The sequence below is a fragment of the Neomonachus schauinslandi genome, chromosome 4 (assembly GCF_002201575.2).
Source record: "Neomonachus schauinslandi chromosome 4, ASM220157v2, whole genome shotgun sequence".
NCBI classification, from domain to species: domain Eukaryota; kingdom Metazoa; phylum Chordata; class Mammalia; order Carnivora; family Phocidae; genus Neomonachus; species Neomonachus schauinslandi.
Window position 1 is genome coordinate 85449121 of NC_058406.1, and position 22471 is coordinate 85471591.

General features: G+C 31.6%; 1 protein-coding gene across 1 annotated transcript in view; it reads right to left on the bottom strand.

The window, feature by feature from the left end:
* The window catches only part of COL11A1 (collagen type XI alpha 1 chain), a 206989-nt gene that overhangs the window by 112515 nt on the left and 72003 nt on the right, over nt 1–22471 (bottom strand). Inside the window, exons 7-19 of the mRNA XM_021690257.1 lie at nt 16697–16849; nt 16415–16507; nt 15080–15334; nt 14264–14326; nt 12766–12807; nt 11679–11741; nt 10752–10826; nt 9599–9682; nt 7427–7483; nt 4064–4117; nt 881–934; nt 709–762; nt 468–521 (exon numbers count right to left, since the gene is read on the bottom strand). Coding sequence (XP_021545932.1) covers nt 468–521; nt 709–762; nt 881–934; nt 4064–4117; nt 7427–7483; nt 9599–9682; nt 10752–10826; nt 11679–11741; nt 12766–12807; nt 14264–14326; nt 15080–15334; nt 16415–16507; nt 16697–16849 — 1101 coding nt within the window. The remainder of the gene's footprint in view (nt 1–467; nt 522–708; nt 763–880; nt 935–4063; nt 4118–7426; nt 7484–9598; nt 9683–10751; nt 10827–11678; nt 11742–12765; nt 12808–14263; nt 14327–15079; nt 15335–16414; nt 16508–16696; nt 16850–22471) is intronic.

Below are 22471 nucleotides of genomic sequence, written 5' to 3' on the forward strand. Positions count from 1 at the left end.
CTCTATCTATGGGCACCATCTAACTTAGAATAATAAAATACAGTGCCCAGTATATTGTTATATTAATGACAGACTGCCTAAAGTGGACTCTATCAAGTATATTTCCACAAACAAAATGTAAGAGGGAAATTAAGGTGATTATCAAAAAATTAGAGGCAAAATTAAATTTCCACACTTGTCTTTCAATGAATACAATATTTTCCACATACATAAAGATTCTGCCTGAATTTATATTTGCAGGATTAATGTTTAAAAATAATTAAAGAACTTATATTGTTATTGCATGTATAATTCTATTTATCTTTCTTCAAGTATGCAGTAGATGTAATAATTTACTAAATTACTGGATGCACAAATATCAAAATTAATTTTCTTTTTTTGATTTCTTAAAGTCTACAGATTCTAAAAAAATTCATAATATTCTTGTATTATCCCTGTATGCAAAATGACAGAATGGTATATCTTACCCTGTGACCTTTGTCACCTGGCAGACCCGGAAGTCCATCAAATCCCCGATCCCCCTGTAAAATCATCATCATCGTCATCATCGTCATCATCATCATCATCATTACATTCCCACCCTAATTCTATACTGTAATGTAAATGTGAAATATTCGTTCATATCAAGAAACTCTATTTTAAAATATAAAATTTTCAGGGGTTAACTGACATACGAGATCTGAATATACAAATGTATGAGCTCCTGACCTTCGCCCCAGGTTCTCCTGGCATTCCTCTTCCTCCATCAGCACCTGGACGACCCTGAAAATGTCAACAACATGACTAAGCAAAAAGGATTCCTCGTGGCACAGAGTAAAAGGAAACAAGATAACTGATAATTTCAGATGCTCTCAAAATACACAATGAAAACCAGTCCTACCCTTTTTCCAGGTTTTCCCGTTGGACCAGGCGGACCTTGAACACCACGAGGGCCCTATATCAAAACATCGCAATTTATTCATTTTATGGAATTCTCAATCAATAAAGTGAATCACACTGGGAGAGACGGTTTTAGAAATTTATATCCTCTTCGCTTTACCTCAATCGTTTTAACAGAAGAAAATTATTTCTCATGTAAAAGCTCAAATAAAGCAGAAGATAAGAGAATCAAGTTTTCTAAAAGTCTTCTTGCAAAAAAAAAGTCATATTATTTTATTATGTTTATAGAGACATCTGATTACAATTAAACAAAAGGAATACAAAATGATATTTTCACCTTTAAAAAAAATCCTCACTCACTTTATTCTCAAAATCTTAGGGTTTTACATTTCTCTTGACTGAAAACACTCTTAACCACCCATCTCATTCCTCTTTTCTTTCCAAACCCTTTTTCCTTAGCCTTTCTCTTTATTTTTTGGAGATCCTCTTCCACATATTCATTCTTTTATTCAACTTATCACCTGGAATATAATTGCCTTTTTTCATAGTTGAATCTCCCATTAAGTTGTTAACTCCTGTGGTTTTAGACTAAGTTGGTCTTTTCTCCATTATACGCCTACAATTTAGCATAGTGCCTGGTACATGTTTCTTTCCACCATCTACAAAATGCTGGAGGATGATTTGGTGATCCCAAATGAAAATTATTGCCTGGCACCATGCCATGTCAGATTAAAGGTTAAAGAGCCTCAATATTTTTCATTCTTTAAGCAGTACAATATGTTATGTCAACAAACAATGTCTTAGGTAGGGCTTGATACATATGTTTTTTAAAATAAAATTACACAGCTAATAATAGATCAAATGCTTATCAAATAGATAAACAAATAGGCCTTTATATTTAATTAACTATATCCTTTTTGAAGTTAAACAGTGTGCATATAATGAGTGTGGTAGCAAATATAACACACATTTAAAATTGCAAATAATTTTTATCATCACTGTACAATGTTGATTATAGAAATATGAAATTAAAGTTGTCTAATAATTAGAATCTTAGTTTTTAATGAAAATGATCCTTCTTCATCTGATATTGTATTTCTTTGGACTTGAGTCAAGGAAAACCACAAAACCCATGACAACTACTGCAAACAATGTTTTCAGATTCAACTATTTTGTAAAGGGTGAATTTGATGAAAAAAATATAAATTTTGCAAAAGTTTAAACTCCCTAGATTTTTCATATAATGACATTTCAGTATTTTTATGCAGTTCTCAGTTAGGTTGCAATGCTTTCCATCCTTCCATGGTAATATTAACCAACCATGAAAAATAAGGCTGCCATATTCTGAATCACCCAATTATCTTTCTCAATTTTCTTTGATTTTTTTCTAATTCCAAAATAAACTATAGTGCATCCATACAAAAGAATACTACTCAGCAACAAAAAGGAATGAACTATTGATGCACACATCAGCTGTGATGAATCTCAAAGGCATTTTGGTGAATGGAAGAAACTAGTCTCAAAGGTTACATAATGCATGATTTCATTTGTACAGTATTCTTGAAAAGATAAAACTGTAGTAATAAAGAACAGATCAGTGATTGTCAGGTATTAGGGGTGGGGGGAAGATGTGACTGTAAAATGTTGGCTCCAAGAAATTGCTTAGGGTTATAGAACCATTCTCTGTCCTGATGATTATGGTGGTGATGACAAAGAATACACATTGGTGTTAAAATTCAATTTCACCTTGTAATATTTTAAAAATAAAACCAATTTTATTTTATTATTTTTTAAAGATTATTATTTTTATTTAGAGAGATGGGGGAGAGGCAGAGGGAGAGTGTGAGAGAGAATCTCAAGCAGACTCCCCGTTGAGCGTGGAGCCAGATGCGGGGTTGGATCTCAGGACCCTGAGATCATGACCTGAGGTGAAACCAAGAGTCAGCTGCTTAACTGACTGAGCTACCCAGGTGCCCCAAATAAAACCAATTTTATTTTAATTTTATTTTTTTTACTGACATATAATGTATTCTTTTTTCCAGGGATACAGGTCTGTGATTCATCAGTCTTACACAATTCACAGCACTCACCCCAGCACATACCCTCCCCAATGTCCATCACCCAGCCACCCCATCCCTCCCACCCCCTCCACTCCAGCAACCCTCAGTTTGTTTCCTGAGATTAAGAGTCTCTTATGGAATAAAACCAATTTTAAAAGAAGAAAAAAAAATTTAGTGAATGGTCACTGAGAGTTCCTCCAGCCCAATCTGAATTTCTATTTATTGAATATATCACGAAGTATTTTCATTTAAAAATAAATGTATTTATAGGGAAGCTTGGGTGACTCAGTTGGTTGAACTTCCGACTCCTGATTTCAGCTCTGGTCATGATCTCAGGGTCCTGGGATAGAGGCCCATATGGAGCTCTGTGCTCAGTGCAGAGTCTGCTTGGGATTCTCTCTTTCTCTCTCCCACTGCCCCTCTCCCCTATCGCACTCTCCCTCTCTCTCTAAAATAAATAAATAAATAAATAAATAAATAAATAAATAAATAAATAAATGTATTTTTTAAATGTCACGTTTTGTTTTTCTGTTTTCTAGAATAAGTAGACTTCATAATGTGCTTATACCTACTATTTTTACTTACTATCATTAAATGAAAAATAATACTTTTAATTTGGTACCATGTAAACATAATCTAAGGTCTTCTTAAAAATTTCAGCTCAGATGTTCTCAATTCTCATAATTTCCTCAGTTCTACAAAAGGTTTGAAGTTAGCGTCTTTTAAGTTATGTTAAATATTATTTCTGAAAGTATATGCTAGATTTTCTCTCCACAGAAAATATCATGGGTTTGAGGCAGGGCCACTAAAAAGTACAATTATAGTAGTTCTGCTCTGCTCTGTACAATCTCAAGCTAATTTAATATTCTGAAGGCCTATTAGTATCAAGCCTTTTCCATCCTAGCTTATTATCTTCTTTTAATATTGTTTAAATTAATCAAGTTATTGGCAGCCATCTGGCCACTAGGGATTTTTCAATTAAAGGAGGTGATGTGAACTTAAAAGTAATATAAGTAATTTCTTTCCTCATAAAACAGATGGCAGATACTTCAATTACCCTACAAGTTAAAATGAAGTCAAAAATAAAATAAAATAAGTGAGATAGACTGTTTTATTTTTTTTACCTGAGGACCTGGATCACCACTCTCACCTTTGGCGCCAGATGAACCAGGCCCCCCCTGTAGAGAAAAAGTAAGAATATAATCATTTAATTGAGTAGTAATTCCCTAACTACTTTTATCCTACCATTTTCACGTGAAATAGTCAAACACTATTCAAAACAGATTTCATCAAATTAGTATAATTTTATTAATTAATACAATAAAATTTTCAAGCCCTTTGAAATACATCTCTTCTCAGATTTATTGTATTCCAGTGTGTAAACTATATTTAAAAGTTTGTATTTTACACATAGCTACACAGAAGCCAATTTCATGAAACCACATTGAAATTTTCTTTAACGTGTGTACTTACGATGATACATAAGGCACTACTTATTATTATACTGTTTTGTAGTACTGGAGGAAAAACACGCTTTTACCGAATCAGGTATACACTGAATCCATTTATAGAGCAAGGACTTGGCAAAATGTTAATGTTTTTGCACTCAGAAATTTCTCAGACACTGAATTCTATAGCAATAAAATGTCAAGAACAGATGCTACAACTATCGTAATTGTCCTGAAATAATGTCAAAGCATCTTTTCCCAAAGTAGTTTATTTCCCACAAAAATAAGTCCTTATGACAAAAACCTCTTAAAAATGTTTACATAATTCAAAAAGTGCAATTAAAAACCTGGCACATTAACTGGAAAAAAAATATAAAATCACTTCATAAAAGTGTGAGTTTTAAAAATAAATACTGGGCTGTTCATTCCCCTAAAAAGCTTCAGGACATTAAAATTGAACAAGGTGATGATAGTTACTTTATGCAGAAGAAGTATACTTTGGGTGTTTAAGAAATTTCTGATTTATTTAAATCGATATATATTCAAATAATGGTGCATTGAATCATACAAAAAGATCAAAATTGTGCTGAGTCTGGAAATGTAAGCTCTCTAGAGCCTCCTGGTGGCTCTAAAGGAAAATAACTATTAATCTGACTCCTAAGAAATATGGAAAGTCAAGTAACACGAATATTCTAATCTTGAAAATTAAACAATAATAGACTTCACGCTTCTAATTAAGAATTCTTGCAACTAAATTTTTTTCAAGAGAAAACCTGGGGTTCTATATTAAATCAGATTATTAATCACTGAATTGAACACATTTATAGGACAGTCAATTTGTTTTTAATTAATTTACTGCATTTACTGTATATAAGCACTACCTACTACTCAACAAATTATAATTACTCTGTCCAAACACTTACTCTAAAAATTATCATGCAATAACTGACAGTAACAGAATAGAAAAAATAACAATATTTCCTACGTTTCCTGTATGTTTTATATTATAAGCCTCTATTTGTCTAGGAAAGCAATCAGAGAAAACAACTGAATAAAGAATTTTTCATTGGAAGAATGTTTGTTTGTATCTTAATATATTGATGTAGACTTTGTTTCTTCTATATAAAATAGTTTTAGACTCTAGAATCAACAGATATTTGAAAGTCTATCATAATTTGAAGTTTTGGAGCAAAGGATAATAGAAGAGAAAATGGTGAAAAGAAGCAATATGATGTTTGATATCTCAATACTTACTTTTAATATTTAAGGAAGCTAAAGCTTCCCATAACAAAGACTTAAGTAGTGAAATCAATTAATCTTGTATCCACTGTATGACATTGAGAACGTGTACGTTGTTGCCAATTTTTTCTCCTTGCCAACACGCTGTGAATGACTGACCCTCATTGATTGGTGAAAACAGGAACTGCTAATGGAACATGCTTTCATTGCTTCTGCTATTCACTGCCCTGACCCTCTACAGACCCACTAAGGCTTATGCTTGTCAGGATTATATGAAGGAAAATTCCTTTGGAAAATGTAGTTTTAGAGATCCTGGAGTGATATTTTTAAATTAAGTGACATATGGAGGTATTTCCCAAACATGCTTGACCATAAGATTCAGCCTGGTGCACTCATTAAAAATATAGCTTGCTACATCCAACCTTGAATCTTTATCATCAGAATCTCAAGTTCGGAGCCCCAGGAACTGTTATCTTTAATAAAATATACAGATCATTCTTCTGCCCCCAGATTTATAAAGCATTAGCATACTGCTGGTTTTCCTCAGTCATGTGAATTTGAATTATCACTAACAAATAATTAAATATTAACTCTGTTTCTTCCTTTGTTGAGTAACATAGACTCTTCGATGTTTCTTATTATTTTGTCAGAGTGTATGTTCTACATGAGCCCATATCATTGAGTGTATACCTGAGTGTATAACCTTCAAAATATATAACCTATACAAATTTTTAAGACTGAATTAAGAGAACCATAAATTTATGTAAACTACATAACAAATCTTTGAATAAAATACATGCAGAAACTATTTATCACCCTAATTAATAAGATCAGTAAAACTGATTAAATAATTAGAAGACTATTAACTTGATTCAAACTTGAATAAAATTGTTTTGCTGTGTCTAAGTAAATAAAATGTAAGATTTTAATGTTCACAGTAATAATCTCTATAAACACCATTATTCCCATAAAACATATTGAAAGTATATAAAATCATATGAAAGAACAGGAAGAATGTCTTTTTTTATAGAAAAACAAATACTTAAAATGGAAATTATTTATTCAATTAATTATAAAATCAATCAGAACCAAGTTTGGACTCCTACGGTTTTTTCTTTTTCTCTTAAGAAAAAATATGACTTGAGGAGAATCTTTGTGTTTTTTTGTGAATTACTACACTGCTTAACATTTGGTAGAAGTTTCAAAATATTTGAGATATTTTTTAAAAATCACTTGGAAAATATTAGCTTATTAGCAAGGTTGCATGGAAAAATAAAACACTGTCATTTTCCAAGAGGCTCCAAAAAACAAATTAATTTCTCTAATATCTGAAGCACTTTGTGGAATATTGAATGCAAACTGAGGTTTAAGCCAAGTATCCTGCTTGCTTCCCAGATTATGGAATAATTTAACTGGCCTTAAATATTTTTTCTTTCTTAATGAAAATTCAATTTAACATAAAGTTAAGTCTCAATAATTTAATGTCAAATTGAATTTTAATAACTTGGAATATTATACAAATAAATTATATGTATAATTTGAAAAATTAATAGATATGTGACTTGATTATATTTTTCGTTGTATTTATTTGATTTGAAAATTCTTCATTGAAACTTTTTTTGCCAAAACTTACTGAGGACTGAATTGAAATAGGCTTTTAAAATGGAAACAAAATCAAGTATAAGTAGGTATATGTATCCTATTTTCATCAGCTAGGTATATGAACAATGCTTGGCAAACTTGCACAAGGAACCACTAATATGTGGATTTAAACATACATTATCTTATTGAGTAACCTACCACAGGACCCGGTCTTCCAGTTAGACCCATTGGGCCAGGTGGACCTCTCAGAGCAATCTAGAAAATAAAGGAGATCAAACTCAGGGATGCTCTCCTGGACAAGCCTATTAAACCACAATATTCATTTGCACAAGCTACCTGTAAGTAACAGATGATCAACACAGGTATAATAGCTACATGCTAGAAAGAGTGCCTGATTACTGAAGAATTGCAAGTTTCTAGAATGACAAATGACCTAAATAAATATCAGATGTTCTTTAAACTGTTGTATCTTGTATACAATCTTGTACCATATACTATTATGATTTATCCAATGATAAAAATTAAAATGGATTTTAGTATAAGATATCTAATGTTTTATAATTTTTCTACTCTGACGCATACTTCAGAATAACATACAGACTTCTCTTAAACATTCTGGCACAATTATCATTGAAAATCATTTTAGAGATGAACAATTTGAGGTGCTTTAAATAAAAAGTTTCTAGCAATATTTTAGGAAAAACTATGACACCTAAAGTCAGAAAGCAAGCAAAATTGATCAGAAAATATGCTAATACATTTCTTTTTAACAAATCTCAAATTTGACATTACAAGAAAAATACATTCTTTTTGTATAATCATAGGCATGATAGATTGATTACATGCACTATTGATACTGAATATTAGAAATGTGAAATTAGCATACTTGAAAAGCTGGAACAAGTGGAATACAAAGGGTAAATATTTGATAGATGTTAAATTAGTATGGTGAGCTATTTTTGAATATTAGTGATTCCAAAAGATGAATATTTAGATTATCAAAATAGATACCAAAAAATAATACTGTAATAGAAACAATATGTAAAATCATATTAGAAAAGTGCATGAGATGAAAACAGGATCTCCAAAGTTCCACTACTGAGTCACCATGAGATTTTTGACAATATACTTCTTAATCCTTGAGATTAAATATCCGAAAAATTGGAATTATAATGCTTGCTACCTATTTCCAAATAGGTTAAAAGGACTATAAAATGAGGAATTCAATGGCCTCATAAAACATTTAAGCTCAAATAATTATCTTAAATTTGTTGAAAGTAATATAATTTATAAGATAAATTGTAGGAATCATTAGCAAATTATTTTAAATATTTTTAGGTAAGTGTTATGCCAGGGTATAGTAAACAAATTTTTTAATTTTTCTGTCTTTATCATGACATAACCAAATAATGGCATCTTTTCAGATTGACAGACTTAATAAATATATAAATGAATGTAAGAGTAAATTATAATCATCACGTATGTTTTTTATACCCTCATAAATTTATAAGGATAAACTTATAAATGTTAAATTTTATATACTCATAAATTTACCCAAAGTTATCACAGAAATGATTTGTATCACTTAGAAAGTGAATCCATATCCATACCAAATGTAAGCCCTTTACTTTTTCCTTAAAAAAAAATCCTATACTATGAATAAAAGTATTATATGACTTTCAACTCTTTCCTAGTCCATTCTTTAGACTTTTTAATTGCAGTGAATTTAAAAAATAAATACAATTATAGGTCTTATAGAAATACTGGAAACTTTCAGCTGATGAAGGATTATAAACAATGGATTTTGTAAAAACGTTATAGATTATGACGATTAAAACTTAAATACATATTTGAACGTTTCTTTCTTATATGAGAATGCTTACAAAAACTTAATTTGCTGGATTATTTGGGATATCCTGAATAATTTATTAGATTAGGAGGACAAAATTATTTCAAACCTTATTCTCTTACTTTTTCTAATCATCAACTTCTGTCTTAACAGAAACTGTATGTGAGAAATAGAGAGTGCTAAGTATAAATCCATCAGTACTCTTTGAAAAAAAATTAGAAAATTTGTGTTACGGTTTGTGTGTTATTGCCAGAATTATAAATGGCAATACTGCAAAGGTCAGTCATTTAACTTTAATATTCAGTTAAAGAAAATATCCCTACTGAAAAAATAGATTATAACCTCAGCACTTTTTCTGTCTAAATTCAAGGCACTATCCAGAAGTATTTTGCTTATAATAGTAGCATCCTCCAGATGCAGACACACACACACGCGCGCATGCCCACACACACACATGTGCACACACACACACAACCTGACTTCGAATCAGTTTATGGGAATACATGTTCATTCTTTCTTACCCGAGCCTGCTGAAGAATCGCCTGGGCCTGAGCTTCCTGAGCAGAGATGGTTGGTCCTTTGGAACCATCGCCACCATAACGAAACTAAGAAAAGAGAACATAAAGAAGCTCAAAATCAGCCTTTGTCAAATAGGTGCTTTAATTACTAATTAAAAACTATTTACTGAAAATGATGGGATTTTATAGAAGTACAAGGTAACTTATATGAATCAAGATACTTAGATTTTTTTTTTTTAATTCTCCTGCACATAATGGATGTTCTCTGGACCATGTTTACCTTTTGTAGAAGAGAGTCTTCCAATTTTAAATTCCATAATCTCTGAAATATCTGGAATAAGTCATCATATATTTTTCACCTGTACAAATGCTACCTATTTCTATTTACACATTTGTAAAAATTCCAAATGCATTCAGTTCAGTGGTGGTTTTAGATCAATTGCTATTTTGTTGAGCAAAACTTTTGGAATCTGTATGAATACAGAGGAAATCATCCTTGAGATATATTCATTTTGTTTACGTTTTCTTAAGTAATTATAACAGGAAACTCACCTTCCCAGTATCTTTCCATAAAATTCTAAAATTCTAAAGATCCTTTTTAAATTTTAACTCAAAATGCAGCATGAGTCAATTTCTTATTCTACCTCATTATTACTTGAAATTTTATTACATTTAAACAAATTAATCAAAGTTTTATCCCAGAGAACAAGGGCAACTTTAAAAAAAAAGCATTCTTATGGTAAAACAATTTTTGAGCAATGAATAATGACAATATAGATATATCTTCTTTAAAAAGTATCAACTGTTATCTCTATGGTGATAAATAGCATATTAATATTATGTTAAGTAACACATGAAATGCATGTTAATCATATGACTCAAGATGAAACACATGATTGGAAATATTAAGAACAACCTCTAAGCTTTGTTGTCAAAGTCAAATCAAATAATGAAATCTTAGTTCTAATGTAGAGATTTACCAAATTTCTGTTTTAATAAAATTTCCTGTCATTTCTAAAGGCTACTTGATTTCAAATATCTCTACCTCATACAATGGTTTTTAGTTAATTGCTCTGTAATACAGTTCAGCAATATTTTTCAACAATAAGATGATGAAATATTAAGTCATCTTTATAACAATTAAAAAAACCCATACCGGTAACATTAACATGGTACCAGGAGGACCAGGTAGACCATCAGCCCCTGGTAAGCCAGGACGTCCTGGGGGACCCTAGGAAAGTAAATCATCAAAATTAATAAATAAAGAGTCAAATTTATTAGAAATAGACCATGTTATTAGTCTATTATTAGTTACCTAAATATTAGAATAACATGTAATAACATTAGTCTACATTAACTAACTTGCATTTGTTCTCCCTTCCTTGGTTAATCTCCTTTTAGTAAGCACCTAGAAAGGGATTTTGTTTTTGTTTTTAAGTAGGCTCCATGCTCAGCATGGAGCCCAATGTGAGGCTTGAACTCATGACCCTGAGATCAAGACCTGAGCTGAGATCAAGAGTTGGAGGCTTAACCGACTGAGCCACCCAGGTGCCCTGAAAGGGTTGTTTTTCATTGCACTAGTTTTACAGGATTTTAATAAAGGATAAAGTTATTGGCTACTCAGGGATGGAGGAAAAACAGGGAAAGAGATTTTACAAGAAGAGTTTGGACTGACTTAACACAAATGGTCTATTTTACCATGTAATCTAGGACATGCTCTTCAAATTAGAATTCAAGCTTATTAACTCAGTCTATCAGAATCCAGCTAAATACTCATCAGAATCCATGGAAAACGTGTCTCAACTGAGACTAAAGAACTGAATCTAATGTAGCAGGCTCATCTCAACGCGGAAATTTGTTGAAAATAAAAGTTTTCTTATTAATTATAACATAGATAAGTGCACATTCTTCATCCTCACTTCTAAAATTATAGTTAGAGAAGTTAAACCAAAATGTTAGACATTGAGTTCACAGACTTCTCCCCCCTTCCAGTGAGAAGGATAACATGTTAAACTTGTAGAAAATATTGTAATTATTTTAATCTATGTTATATTCTTTTGTTGTAAAGAATCAATTCACTTACCCTCTCTCCAGGGTCACCAGGGGGTCCAGTGGGGCCTTGTAGACCGGGGGGACCCATAAGACCCTACAGAGAAATAAACCATGATCTGAGTCAGATCTTATCATTCAGGCAAATTCATCCTACCAAAATCAAAGAAGAGCTCATTTTATATTTCATAAATATACACTTGTCTCCCAAACAGTTGCCCTATTTATCTTCCTATGAAAGACAACATATAGGAACCACTCTGTAGCTAGCTCAGTGCTTCCTCTATGAAGCTGCTCTCAGGGTGGAGGCAGACATTCCAAAGAAAAGCAGGAAAGGAGAACACGCCAAAATAAAGTCCCTGAAGCAGAAGTTGGTTCCCAGTTCTTAATGAAGAAATGGTATACTCAGACAATTAGACCTCAAAAATGTGATAGCAAAATTGAAATGTAGAAATCATTTAGCTTAGAGGCATTTTTACATTTTCTTTTATGGATAAAAAGTATTTAAAGTTATCAACATAACATATTTATTTCAGATGACAAGAACTTAATTAATTCCACAAAAGACAGCGATTTCTTACAAAGTCTGATCAGTACAACTACCTGAGAATGAAGACACACCAAGAGACATCAGCCACGCTAGGAAGTCACAATGCAAACTGATAATCACTCCATTCAGAAGCACAGATAAGGCAGCTACTGTCTACTTAGAATTCTCAACTCCATCCATTGAGATATATCTATACTTCTTTAATAAAAACAAAGATGACTTTTTTTTCACTATCATAACTTTCAGATAGAAAGTTGAAAATGAGCTTAGAGGATGCAGAGGTATTTAAGCAAAAAAAAAAAAAAAGAAAGAAAGAAAGAAAGAAAAAGAAACAAAAGAAAAGAGAGAAAGAAAATTAAACAAAAGTTAATTCCACTGCTCAAAAGAATAACATTTGGAAAGCCAAATCAGACCGCAATTCAAGGCCACCAGGCCCTCTGAAAAAAACTGTTTGCCTCTATCATTCAATACTCAAATTAGTGTAAAATATATAAATTCAATAATGTAATAGAAATTCTATATCTGATTATTTAAAAAAATCAAGACAAAAATAATCTTGACAGTTACATACTGCAGGTCCTGCTGGTCCTGGTGGTCCTTCAATAAGCATCCCCTATAATAAAAAGAAAAGACTGAGAATCACTACTAATGAAGTGTAACCCCTAACCTCTCCTCTAAGCAGTTCTAACAAAGCACCACATCATTGCATTTCAAAAAGTAAAGTCTCTATTTCTACCATATAAAACCAATTACGAACAGTTTTGCATGGAGAAGGGAGAGAATTTAAAATGATAAGAAAACACAGTCCCTGTCCTCGGAGAACCTGTGAACTAATTAGAAAAGAAATAAATATTCAAAAAGTAATAGTAAAAGGAGAATATGCTACATGCCCCCGAGAAGGACAAAGCAAAGACAGTTGCCAAGTTTTCCCTAGCACCTGGAATACTGCCTGGCACAAAGCCGGAATTTAATAAATATTTACTGCGTGAATGAAAGAATGGAAGTTAAGTGGCACCTAAGCACTTTAATTCAGGGAAAGGAGAAAAAAGTCCAAGCAAAAGAACGGGGGATAAATATGAGATAAGCTCTTCAGAAGACAAGAGGAGAGAGTACTGTTTCAGGATAAGAAACTCATTCCACAAAGTTTATGATTCTACTGCCAGAAATTGTTTTATCATTTAAAAAGTTGGTTGTAAATTTTCAAAATAAGGGCATATTTATTCTGCAAAAAAATATTTTAAAATTCTTTGGTGAGTATGTGGCACAATTTCTCAGATTTTGGAGTAATACAGTAGATAGCCAGCGATGTTCTTATAGACATATCTTTTTAACCTTTAACTCTCCCCCCACCCAGTTTTTCAGTGTTTATGTCCTTGCAACTTCTGAAATGATTTTCATGATCTTGAGGCAAACAGTTAAGCATATTACTTTTAGTTCTAATGCGACAGTTGGTGATTAAGGAGAACAATAGTAAAATTTCTTTCCAGTAAGAATTTGCTTTTTACCAATATCTTGAGTAGTAATAACATTAACACAAATTTTAAAAATCACTTTTGGAGTGAAGTCGACCATTTCTTCAATGGGAGAAAAAGAAGTGAATTTTAAAAGGAATATTTTCATATCATAACATGATATTATCTGGATATGAAACAAGAAAGTATCTAGGTCAAATAATATATTTCTAATAATGTCAAGTTAGAGAAATTGAAGGGAGTTAGAAAAGCTAAAATCTGGTTATGTCCCAACCACCAACATTTGAACCTCAGCAAGTTACTTAACCTCTCTAGGTCTCAGATTCCTTTGTTGTAAAACGAGAGAATTAGAGTAGACAAACTTCATCTACTTTCAAATTCCAAAATTCATGTCTCTATATTTTTTGGTTGCTTGAAATTTCACTTGCCAGAAATGGCCTCACTAACTCACTTATTTGTGGCACATTTTAGACATTTGGACATTAGAATTTTTAATGGCAATATGCAAACATATATGATACTGTAAGGTGATGATGGTTCATAATATAAATTAATTAATTGTACCAACCTTTACAATGTATTCACACCAATACTTACAGGTTCAACTACTGCTGGTTCTCCTTTCTGCCCCTTTTCTCCATATCCACCATGGCCATTTATCTGTTGAGTGAAAAATTCAAGCAGCCTGTCTTTAAGTAGATAAGGGCATTTAAGTATTTTTTTTAAAGAAAATTTAATCATCCATGTGCATTTAAAAACAACCTACTAAACTGTGTTTTTTTAAATAGAAACTTATTGAATGTTTAGATACTGAAAATATAAAAAGGAAAGCATAATGAGCATTAATACAATTCTTGAATGAGATGAGACAATTGTTTCTTAAAGACATATTACAGAAAAATAAAGACATCTGTAGACTTCAATTATTATTCCAAGGCATTAAGCAAAAAGTGTCATCAAATTAAGTTTAACGAAATAAAAGTGGGGGGTGAGGGGTGGGAGAAATAGGTGAAAGGGGTCAAAAGGTGAAAAAAATAACAAATATGGTACCGTACTGAGCATCACCAGAACATTTCTTTTCTCAAAATTAAAAAAATAAAATAGCCTAGAAATCAGAAATAAGACTCACTACCCAGAATAATAACTATTTTAATCTTGTCAATGACAAGACAATTTGGACACAATTCTATTCAAGACTATACTTTCAAATGAAGACTCCCGTATTGTAGGCAGAGCTACAACTGCTGAAGATTCCCATGAGGAAGAATCTATCAAGATGTCCTAGTAGTGATAAATTTTCACAGTTTACAGAAGGACACAACTTGTATTTTACACCTGAAAAGACATCAAGGTCAATGTGAAAGTACTCCAAAAATAAGACGCACAATGACACAGAGCGTAATACTGACTTACGCTTGTTTCTGTGATATCTGTTTCTGCTGGCACACCTGGACCAAATTCTTCATTAGTGGGATTTGTTGGTTTATCTTCATATTCTTTATATTCATAAAAATCATATTCGCCTAAATCTCCATCTACCAGAAGGTCAGGGTCCCTGCCGTCTACTCCTTTGTTTTCATATAGTGTATCCTCGGAATTTTTCCTCTGGGAATCATAATCCTCTCCAGTTAGATATTCTTCAGTAAATACTTCTTCAAGTGGATTTGGCTATTAATTTAAGTTGCAAGGAGTTGAAGAACATGAAGTTTACTGTTAGTAAAGCAAGGTAAGCATTTGCAATTACAGTCTGATGGAATGTGACGGGAAGCAATTTAAACGCTACTCAAGCAAGCCTGAAGGCCGAGAAAGAGAGCCTTTCAGTATCATTGAAAGAAATATTTTTGTACATTGGTATATACAAGGAAATATTGCTTTCAAAGTACTTTTCCCAGTAAACTGCAAGTATTCACATGGATTCATCATGTGTATTTGCTTGTTCCATTGGAAAAATAAAATCTTGTTAGTCAACTTTATATTTATAGCATGAGACTTGGACAATGAGGTTTATTTGCCTCACTGGGAAACATGTTATATAAATTTTCTTACAGCTAACTGACTCAGGTATTTGTCACACCCGGCATGATAAGTATTTCACAAAGTTATACTGAATTGTATACTCATTTTTTCATGATAAGAATGTATGCATAACATGAAATTCAGAAAGATTGTTTGATTTATACCTGTATGTGATTAAACATTTTCAGAGAAAAGAATGAAAAAGGGTAAGATATATTAATTTAATCATAAATATCATACTCCTAACAAGTTTGAAAATGTAAATAGCTATTAAAATCCACTAAGATTACATTTTCTCAAGAAGCTTGCTGTCATGAAAATGCATGATTATTGGTCAGATGAAATAAATTCTAATTGTATCATTTCATGATACAATTTACACTTTAGAGGAGGCTCCTCCTCACAGAAAAATCATGTTGCGAATACCTTTCATCACAACATGTTGAGAAGCTTGCTCAATCACAGGAGCAATCAAGAAAATGATAGCAGTCAATTCAGGTCAATCAATTTGCGTTTGCATGAAGCAAAGGATCATGCAAAACTTGAATTGATTGATTTTAAATGACCTGTTTCTAGTAACAGTGAACCAATGCTATTGTTCCTCTTACCTCAGTAAAGGGATAAAAAGATGGAACTTTCACAAGTTATAGATTCTTCCACAGTGAGGTGTATTAAGAAATATTACACACTTAAAAAATTTGGACTGTGATTTAATAGTGTCAATGAGCTTACCTCATTTGGTCCAGATACATGCCTAGGAGCTTCTGTCTGGTAACTTTCCTCTGTTCCATAGCTGTATTCTTGAAAATCATCCACGATATTTGCCTAGTGATGAAGTCAAAAGAAAAGCAATTATAAAACTATAAGGTAATCCCAAATTTAGGGAAATCATGATTTAATTGGGTTATCGGATTAGCCAAATGAGCATTTATCTAGTTGGGTTAAGACAATGACTCATCATCAGAGATCTTCCAGCTTATCTAGGACAGATCTTGATTGCTTTTTCTTTGCTACCTTTACCCCTAGTTTGGCTTTTGCTGCTGCTTGGGAACTTTTCTTCTTCTTGGACGCAAATTTTTCAGATTTAGGGGGTGTAAACTTTTTGGACTTTTCCTTTGAGTTAGTGGCCACTGTCCTCGTCTTCTTTTTGAAATTGGATTTCTTTTTCTGTAAAACGTGGTGAAAGATGGAATGGGAAACATAAAAAAAGTGAAAAAGGAAATGAAGAGCATGGACGAAAGGAAGGACAAGCAAAGCAAAATGAGCATCATTCCTTCAGGACAGCTACTGTCAAATAAAAACCACAGTTATTGGTCATAGAAATCAGGTGAATGAAAGGCTTATGATGAGTTGAGGAACAGGGGACATAAGAAACCACGGAATGACAAACAGCAGGACACCATACACAAAGGTGCTACTTTGTTTTTACCTCAGTTTGTGCTATTGTCTCCTCAGTTACAGTGGGTGTTTCTGTTACAAATTCAGCCTCCTTATACTCTGCTTCCCCATACTCATAGTCATATTCCATTATATCCTCAGGTGCATACTACATCGCAAAGGAAAAAATATCAGGCGATTTTGTTAGTGCAGGTAATACTAACAACAAAGTGGTAATTGTCTTTTAACTTTTACTTACGGTAAAGGTTAAGAGGAAACGAAATGCTGTTACTTAAATGTTATTTTGTATTACAAGAAGTATTATACTGTCTTATACAGAGTATAATAACATAGGAGTGACAAAGAAAGTTTTCTAAGAGCAGAATCATGGTTAGGATTGTGAGGAAACTAAAAATTCTGAATATTAATTCAAACTTAATTAATATTCGAAACTTTTAGTTAATGGCTTATTTCCAACACAGCAATTATGTACTTGGCCACAGTTGTTAACTATTCATGTTAATTTTTATTTGTAAAAATTGTTACACAAGAATTTGTTAAAAATTCTCTAAGAATTTTACTGTAATGTCAATGGGTACTTTTTTTTCATTAAACTACATGCTTAAAATTTAAAATATGGACAGTAGTCTTTCCAAGTATGAAAGAATGTTTATGTTGTGAGACAGAAAGAGGAGAGGAGGAAAAGGAAATGCAAGGAACATAAGATGAGTCTAAACAGAACACTGGAACTAATGAAAAAATAAAATCTAAAATTTATTCAGAAATCTCTTTTGCTATAAACTTAAGATCAAAATGAGCACAGAACACTTGTGAAACAGTAAAAGTAAACAGTAAAAGAAACAGTAAAAGATTCAAAATTAGATCTGTTTCTAGTTAATACATTATTTCTGCTTTTAAAGATACTGTTTTTTTTCTCTATCAAAAAAAACATATCACTTAGACCTCATAAACTATTTAAACCGAACTCACATTGGAAAATAATATTTTATACTAGATTCTTCTGTATTAAAATAACTTAGTTGGAAAGAGGTATGTTTCTTAATAGAAGGATGTACAAGACAATCATGCATATTGAGTGATAAGGAAAATAATGTATTGATCTTCAAAGCCAACTATCTCAAAACTTTAATTTGTAAACAAGAATATAGTTATTGTGAAATATATATTAATCATTGGTTTAATCAAAATAACTGTAAATACACTAAGGTCATATACACATAAAATATTAAGCAGCATATATATATATATATATATATATATGCTAAAGGCGATCTATTTAGAATTCTCTCAGTATTATATTTGGTAAAATTCCCATTATACCCCAACTGGACTTCTTGGCATTTCAAAATTGCCACAAAAGCCTTTTTGATCTGCCAGAAAAATAACTGTTGAGCATATGTCTTTTAGAAAATTGTGATCACTGTGCCTTCTAATGAGCTCTATTAACTACAGCAATGCAAATGAGTGCAAATTGCACAGACCTATAATGAGACATGTCCAAAACTGATCTCCTGGCAACATTATACATCTGGCCTATGAAATACCCTCACTAGAGTGAACTTTCTAGATGGTTCAGCTGAAGGTCATATTGAAATATAAACATAGTCATGTCTTTCATTTTCTTTATAATTGTCAAAACTCTTCTTTGATTAAATTAATTGAAATGGTTTCATAATTTTATCTGCTCAGTAAATAGTTTCATTTTCAATGAATATACATACAAAGTACTTCAACAAAGCTTTATTCTAATTGAATTTGTACAGAATTTGGTAAAATAGAAAAATGCATGCATAGAACACTGAACACTTGTTTCTTCGTGCCTCTGCAATCAAGATATAATGCCAACTACTTCTAGGAAAGTTAATATAAACATTATTAATAACATCATTAAATAAATAAATGATTAAATATTGAATTAAGATACATATTAAAAAACATTAATGGAGATTGAATATTGTATAATGAATAATTTTTCTATGTCATGGTCAATCACTTTGGAATAAGAAATATTAAATTTATATAGCTATTAGCTGCCAGCTTCAAGTAAAACATAAAAACGAAAAGATTTGACAGTCTATTTATGCTGTAGAGTTTTAAAATTAGGCAGACTTTTCAAAAGCAGGTGCATCTATAATGAGTTTTAAAAACATAAGACAATAAACAAAGACACAAAGGGCTGATTTTTCAAACGCACAGTTTCATGCATCTTAAATGAAGCATGGTACTCAGAAATATATCAATATATACCAACTTCATGTCATTTTTTTTTCCTTGTAGGAGGAACCATCTAACCTCCATAAGTTTCTCCTCTTTTTAAATTCTTTCCAAATGAAGACCAACCAGACTAGTTGTGATTATAGAATACTGGAGGAAATAATATTCTTACCTCCTTAGACACGAAAGCACATCTTTTTCTTAGAGTCTTTCAGGAGTCAGTGAAGAATCACTGCTTCTGTCCTTACCTCTCTCTTTTTTAAAAGATTTATTTACTTGTTTTAGAGAGGGGGTAAGGGTGTAGAGAGAGGGAGAGATCTCAAGCAGACTCCCCACTGACCATGGAACCCGAGGTGGAGCTTGATCTCATGACCCTGAGATATGACCTGAGCCAAAACCATGAGTCAGACCCTCAACAACTGAGCTACCCAGGGCCCCCTGTTCTTATTTCTTTATCTAAACAACATCCCCTTGGTGGTGGTATTGAGTCTACTTGGCACTAGTGTACATGAAGTTTTATAACCTATTTTTGGAGATGATCCTGTTTACTTACTATGGAATTTTGGGCTGCCTTGAAAACACAAAGAACTAGGTGTAATCAGTGAGATAAATATATGCAAAAAGACATGCAGTGATGGAATGATTTCAGTTTTGATATGTGAGTAGCCTAGCATTAACTACAGTATGTGAGGAGAAAGGGACTTCTAGAAATGTCATAATCTGTTCTTATTTAATTTGTTAGAAAAATAGTGGCACCAGTAAATATCTGTGCATCTATGAGAACTAAAATATATGATAAATACTAAGTGCAAAAAAGATTAAGGTAATACATTTAGGGAAGTCAGCTGGTTTTTAAATTTCTCTATAAAATACTATCTTGCCTTTGCTTCATTTTCCTTGTTCATTCTTTATAAAAAAGAATGGCAATTGCCTACCATGTATAAGATACTATAGTTTGCATAATACATTAAGAAATACATAATACATTAAGAATTATCATATATAGATTTCACATTTAATTTCTTATAATAGATTAATTTAACTTGAGAAAATCCCCAAACATCATAATTTTAATATTAGTTACTCTTCTATATAAATGGTATTGTGTAGGTTCAAATGGAATTAAAGTTTGAAGATATTACTACCATGTTTAAATCTATCTACATTATGCATTTCACTGTATGATGATGATGATGTGATACTGTGGCAAACACATGAAAATACTGAACCTTAAGAATGACTTAGAAGATGTTATTTAGAGGGTATGAGCTGGACAAAATTACAAGTTGTAAAAAGCACACTTGAGTTAACTGATAAAATAAATTAACATAGCTATTAATCCAAATTAAAATAACGAATATGCAATGTCACAAATTTATTAATGGAAAATAAGCACTATAAAGTTCAACATGTATGGTCAATGCTCTATACTGCACCTTATATTCTTTACTCACTGGCAAATAACATTGCTTCCTATGTTGTACAGGAAGAACATCTGTAGATCAATTATTAAAATGCATATTTGAAATATAATTACATATTAATGGCTATAAATCAAAAATAATATAAGGGCTGTTTACTAATTTGGTTAACCAGTTTATTTCATAAGTGTATAGAATGGTTATATGATTGAAGTATCAACGTAATTTACAATTTGAAAAAAAATGTGAGTTGATTCTTCAAAAAAACTTTTCATTGTAATACATTCAATATAGAAACCAGTAAGAAATGCTGTATTTATTATAGCATCACCCAACTGGATTTCCATGCAGCTTTTATTATAACAATACATTTTTTGTCTTCTCAAACTGTCCTAGTAAAAACAAGTTTGACTTCTTAACAGAATGTGAAGTATACATTATCAACAACTAAAGTAGAAAAGGGCAAATTTACTTTTAAATTTTACTTTTTTTATCCAGATAAAAATCGATAAAAACTATTTTGCTTTAAAATAACTCAGTTTAACTGACATGATAGCATTAAAATAAAGTAATAAAACACCTCAAGGTGATATATTAAGAAAGCATACCTTCATTCTTCCAAAAATCAGAGCCATATCTGTTGCTAAAAAGAACAAAACTTATCTTTCTTAAAATAAAAGCAAAATAAATCTCAGCAATCTCAAACATGTATAATATGTATAAATGTAAATTTTAATACCGAATCATCATATAATTTCTAAGGTATAAAAGCACTAAACCTGTTGGTATTTTACCTATCCTCTTGGAATTCACACAAAAAAAAACTGTTTAAATAAATCCTGAGGGAATAAAAAGAATGAGGCACTGGAAAACTGAAAAAAGCAAACACAACTACCCAAGCAATTTCATTTTCTCTCTCATATTTGCTTTTCTGTCAGCTTCTTAAGACTTTATCCTGTTTTAAAAAAAACATTAATATTAAGTCATGGAAAAGATCAGTTCAACAGAATTCACTATCATACTTTAAAAAGAAAAGTGATGTCAAAAAATATATCTCAAGCTTTTAGATGGTAAAATCCTAACTGAACTCACATGCAAAAACAACAAGAAGTTAAAATAAAAGATAAGATCCTAACCTCTTCTAAGTAGTCAAGCTCAAAATATGGCACCAAATAGTACATTTAGAAAGTAAGAAGAATGCTATTTGAGCTATTTTCCCAAACATAAAGGCAGCTTTGATGCTTTCAAACTTCCAACCCCCTCTTCTAAAATTTAACACTCTTTGAGAAAAAATAATCTAAAATTGTTTTGCTGCCAACTAAAGGCTAAATTCCTTCCAGTCTGCTTGTCTTTTAATTTCCAGAAGATCCACATTAAAGGATCTTACCAAAAAATCTGGATAAGGGTACACCGTATTGCATTTTTTGTTTTTTTGGGATATTCAATTCTGCCAAGATTGCTATGGCTATGCGAACTTATTTTTTGGTCTGAAACAGAATAGGGTCAAATTTCATTATGGTAAATTTTCTTGCAAAAATGGCCTGGAAGAATGGTTTCACACCTGAATTTCAAATAAAGTGACATAATATGAATCAAAATACATGAATAGTTTTAGTTACTGCATTCAGATCATACTGCTTTCCATTTCATTACTCTTTATGTCAAATTTTGTGGAAGAAAAAGAAAACATATATATCAACGTAGCATAGCCCAATAAGAAACAGTAAAAAAAAAAAAAATTCTCTCTAAATACTCA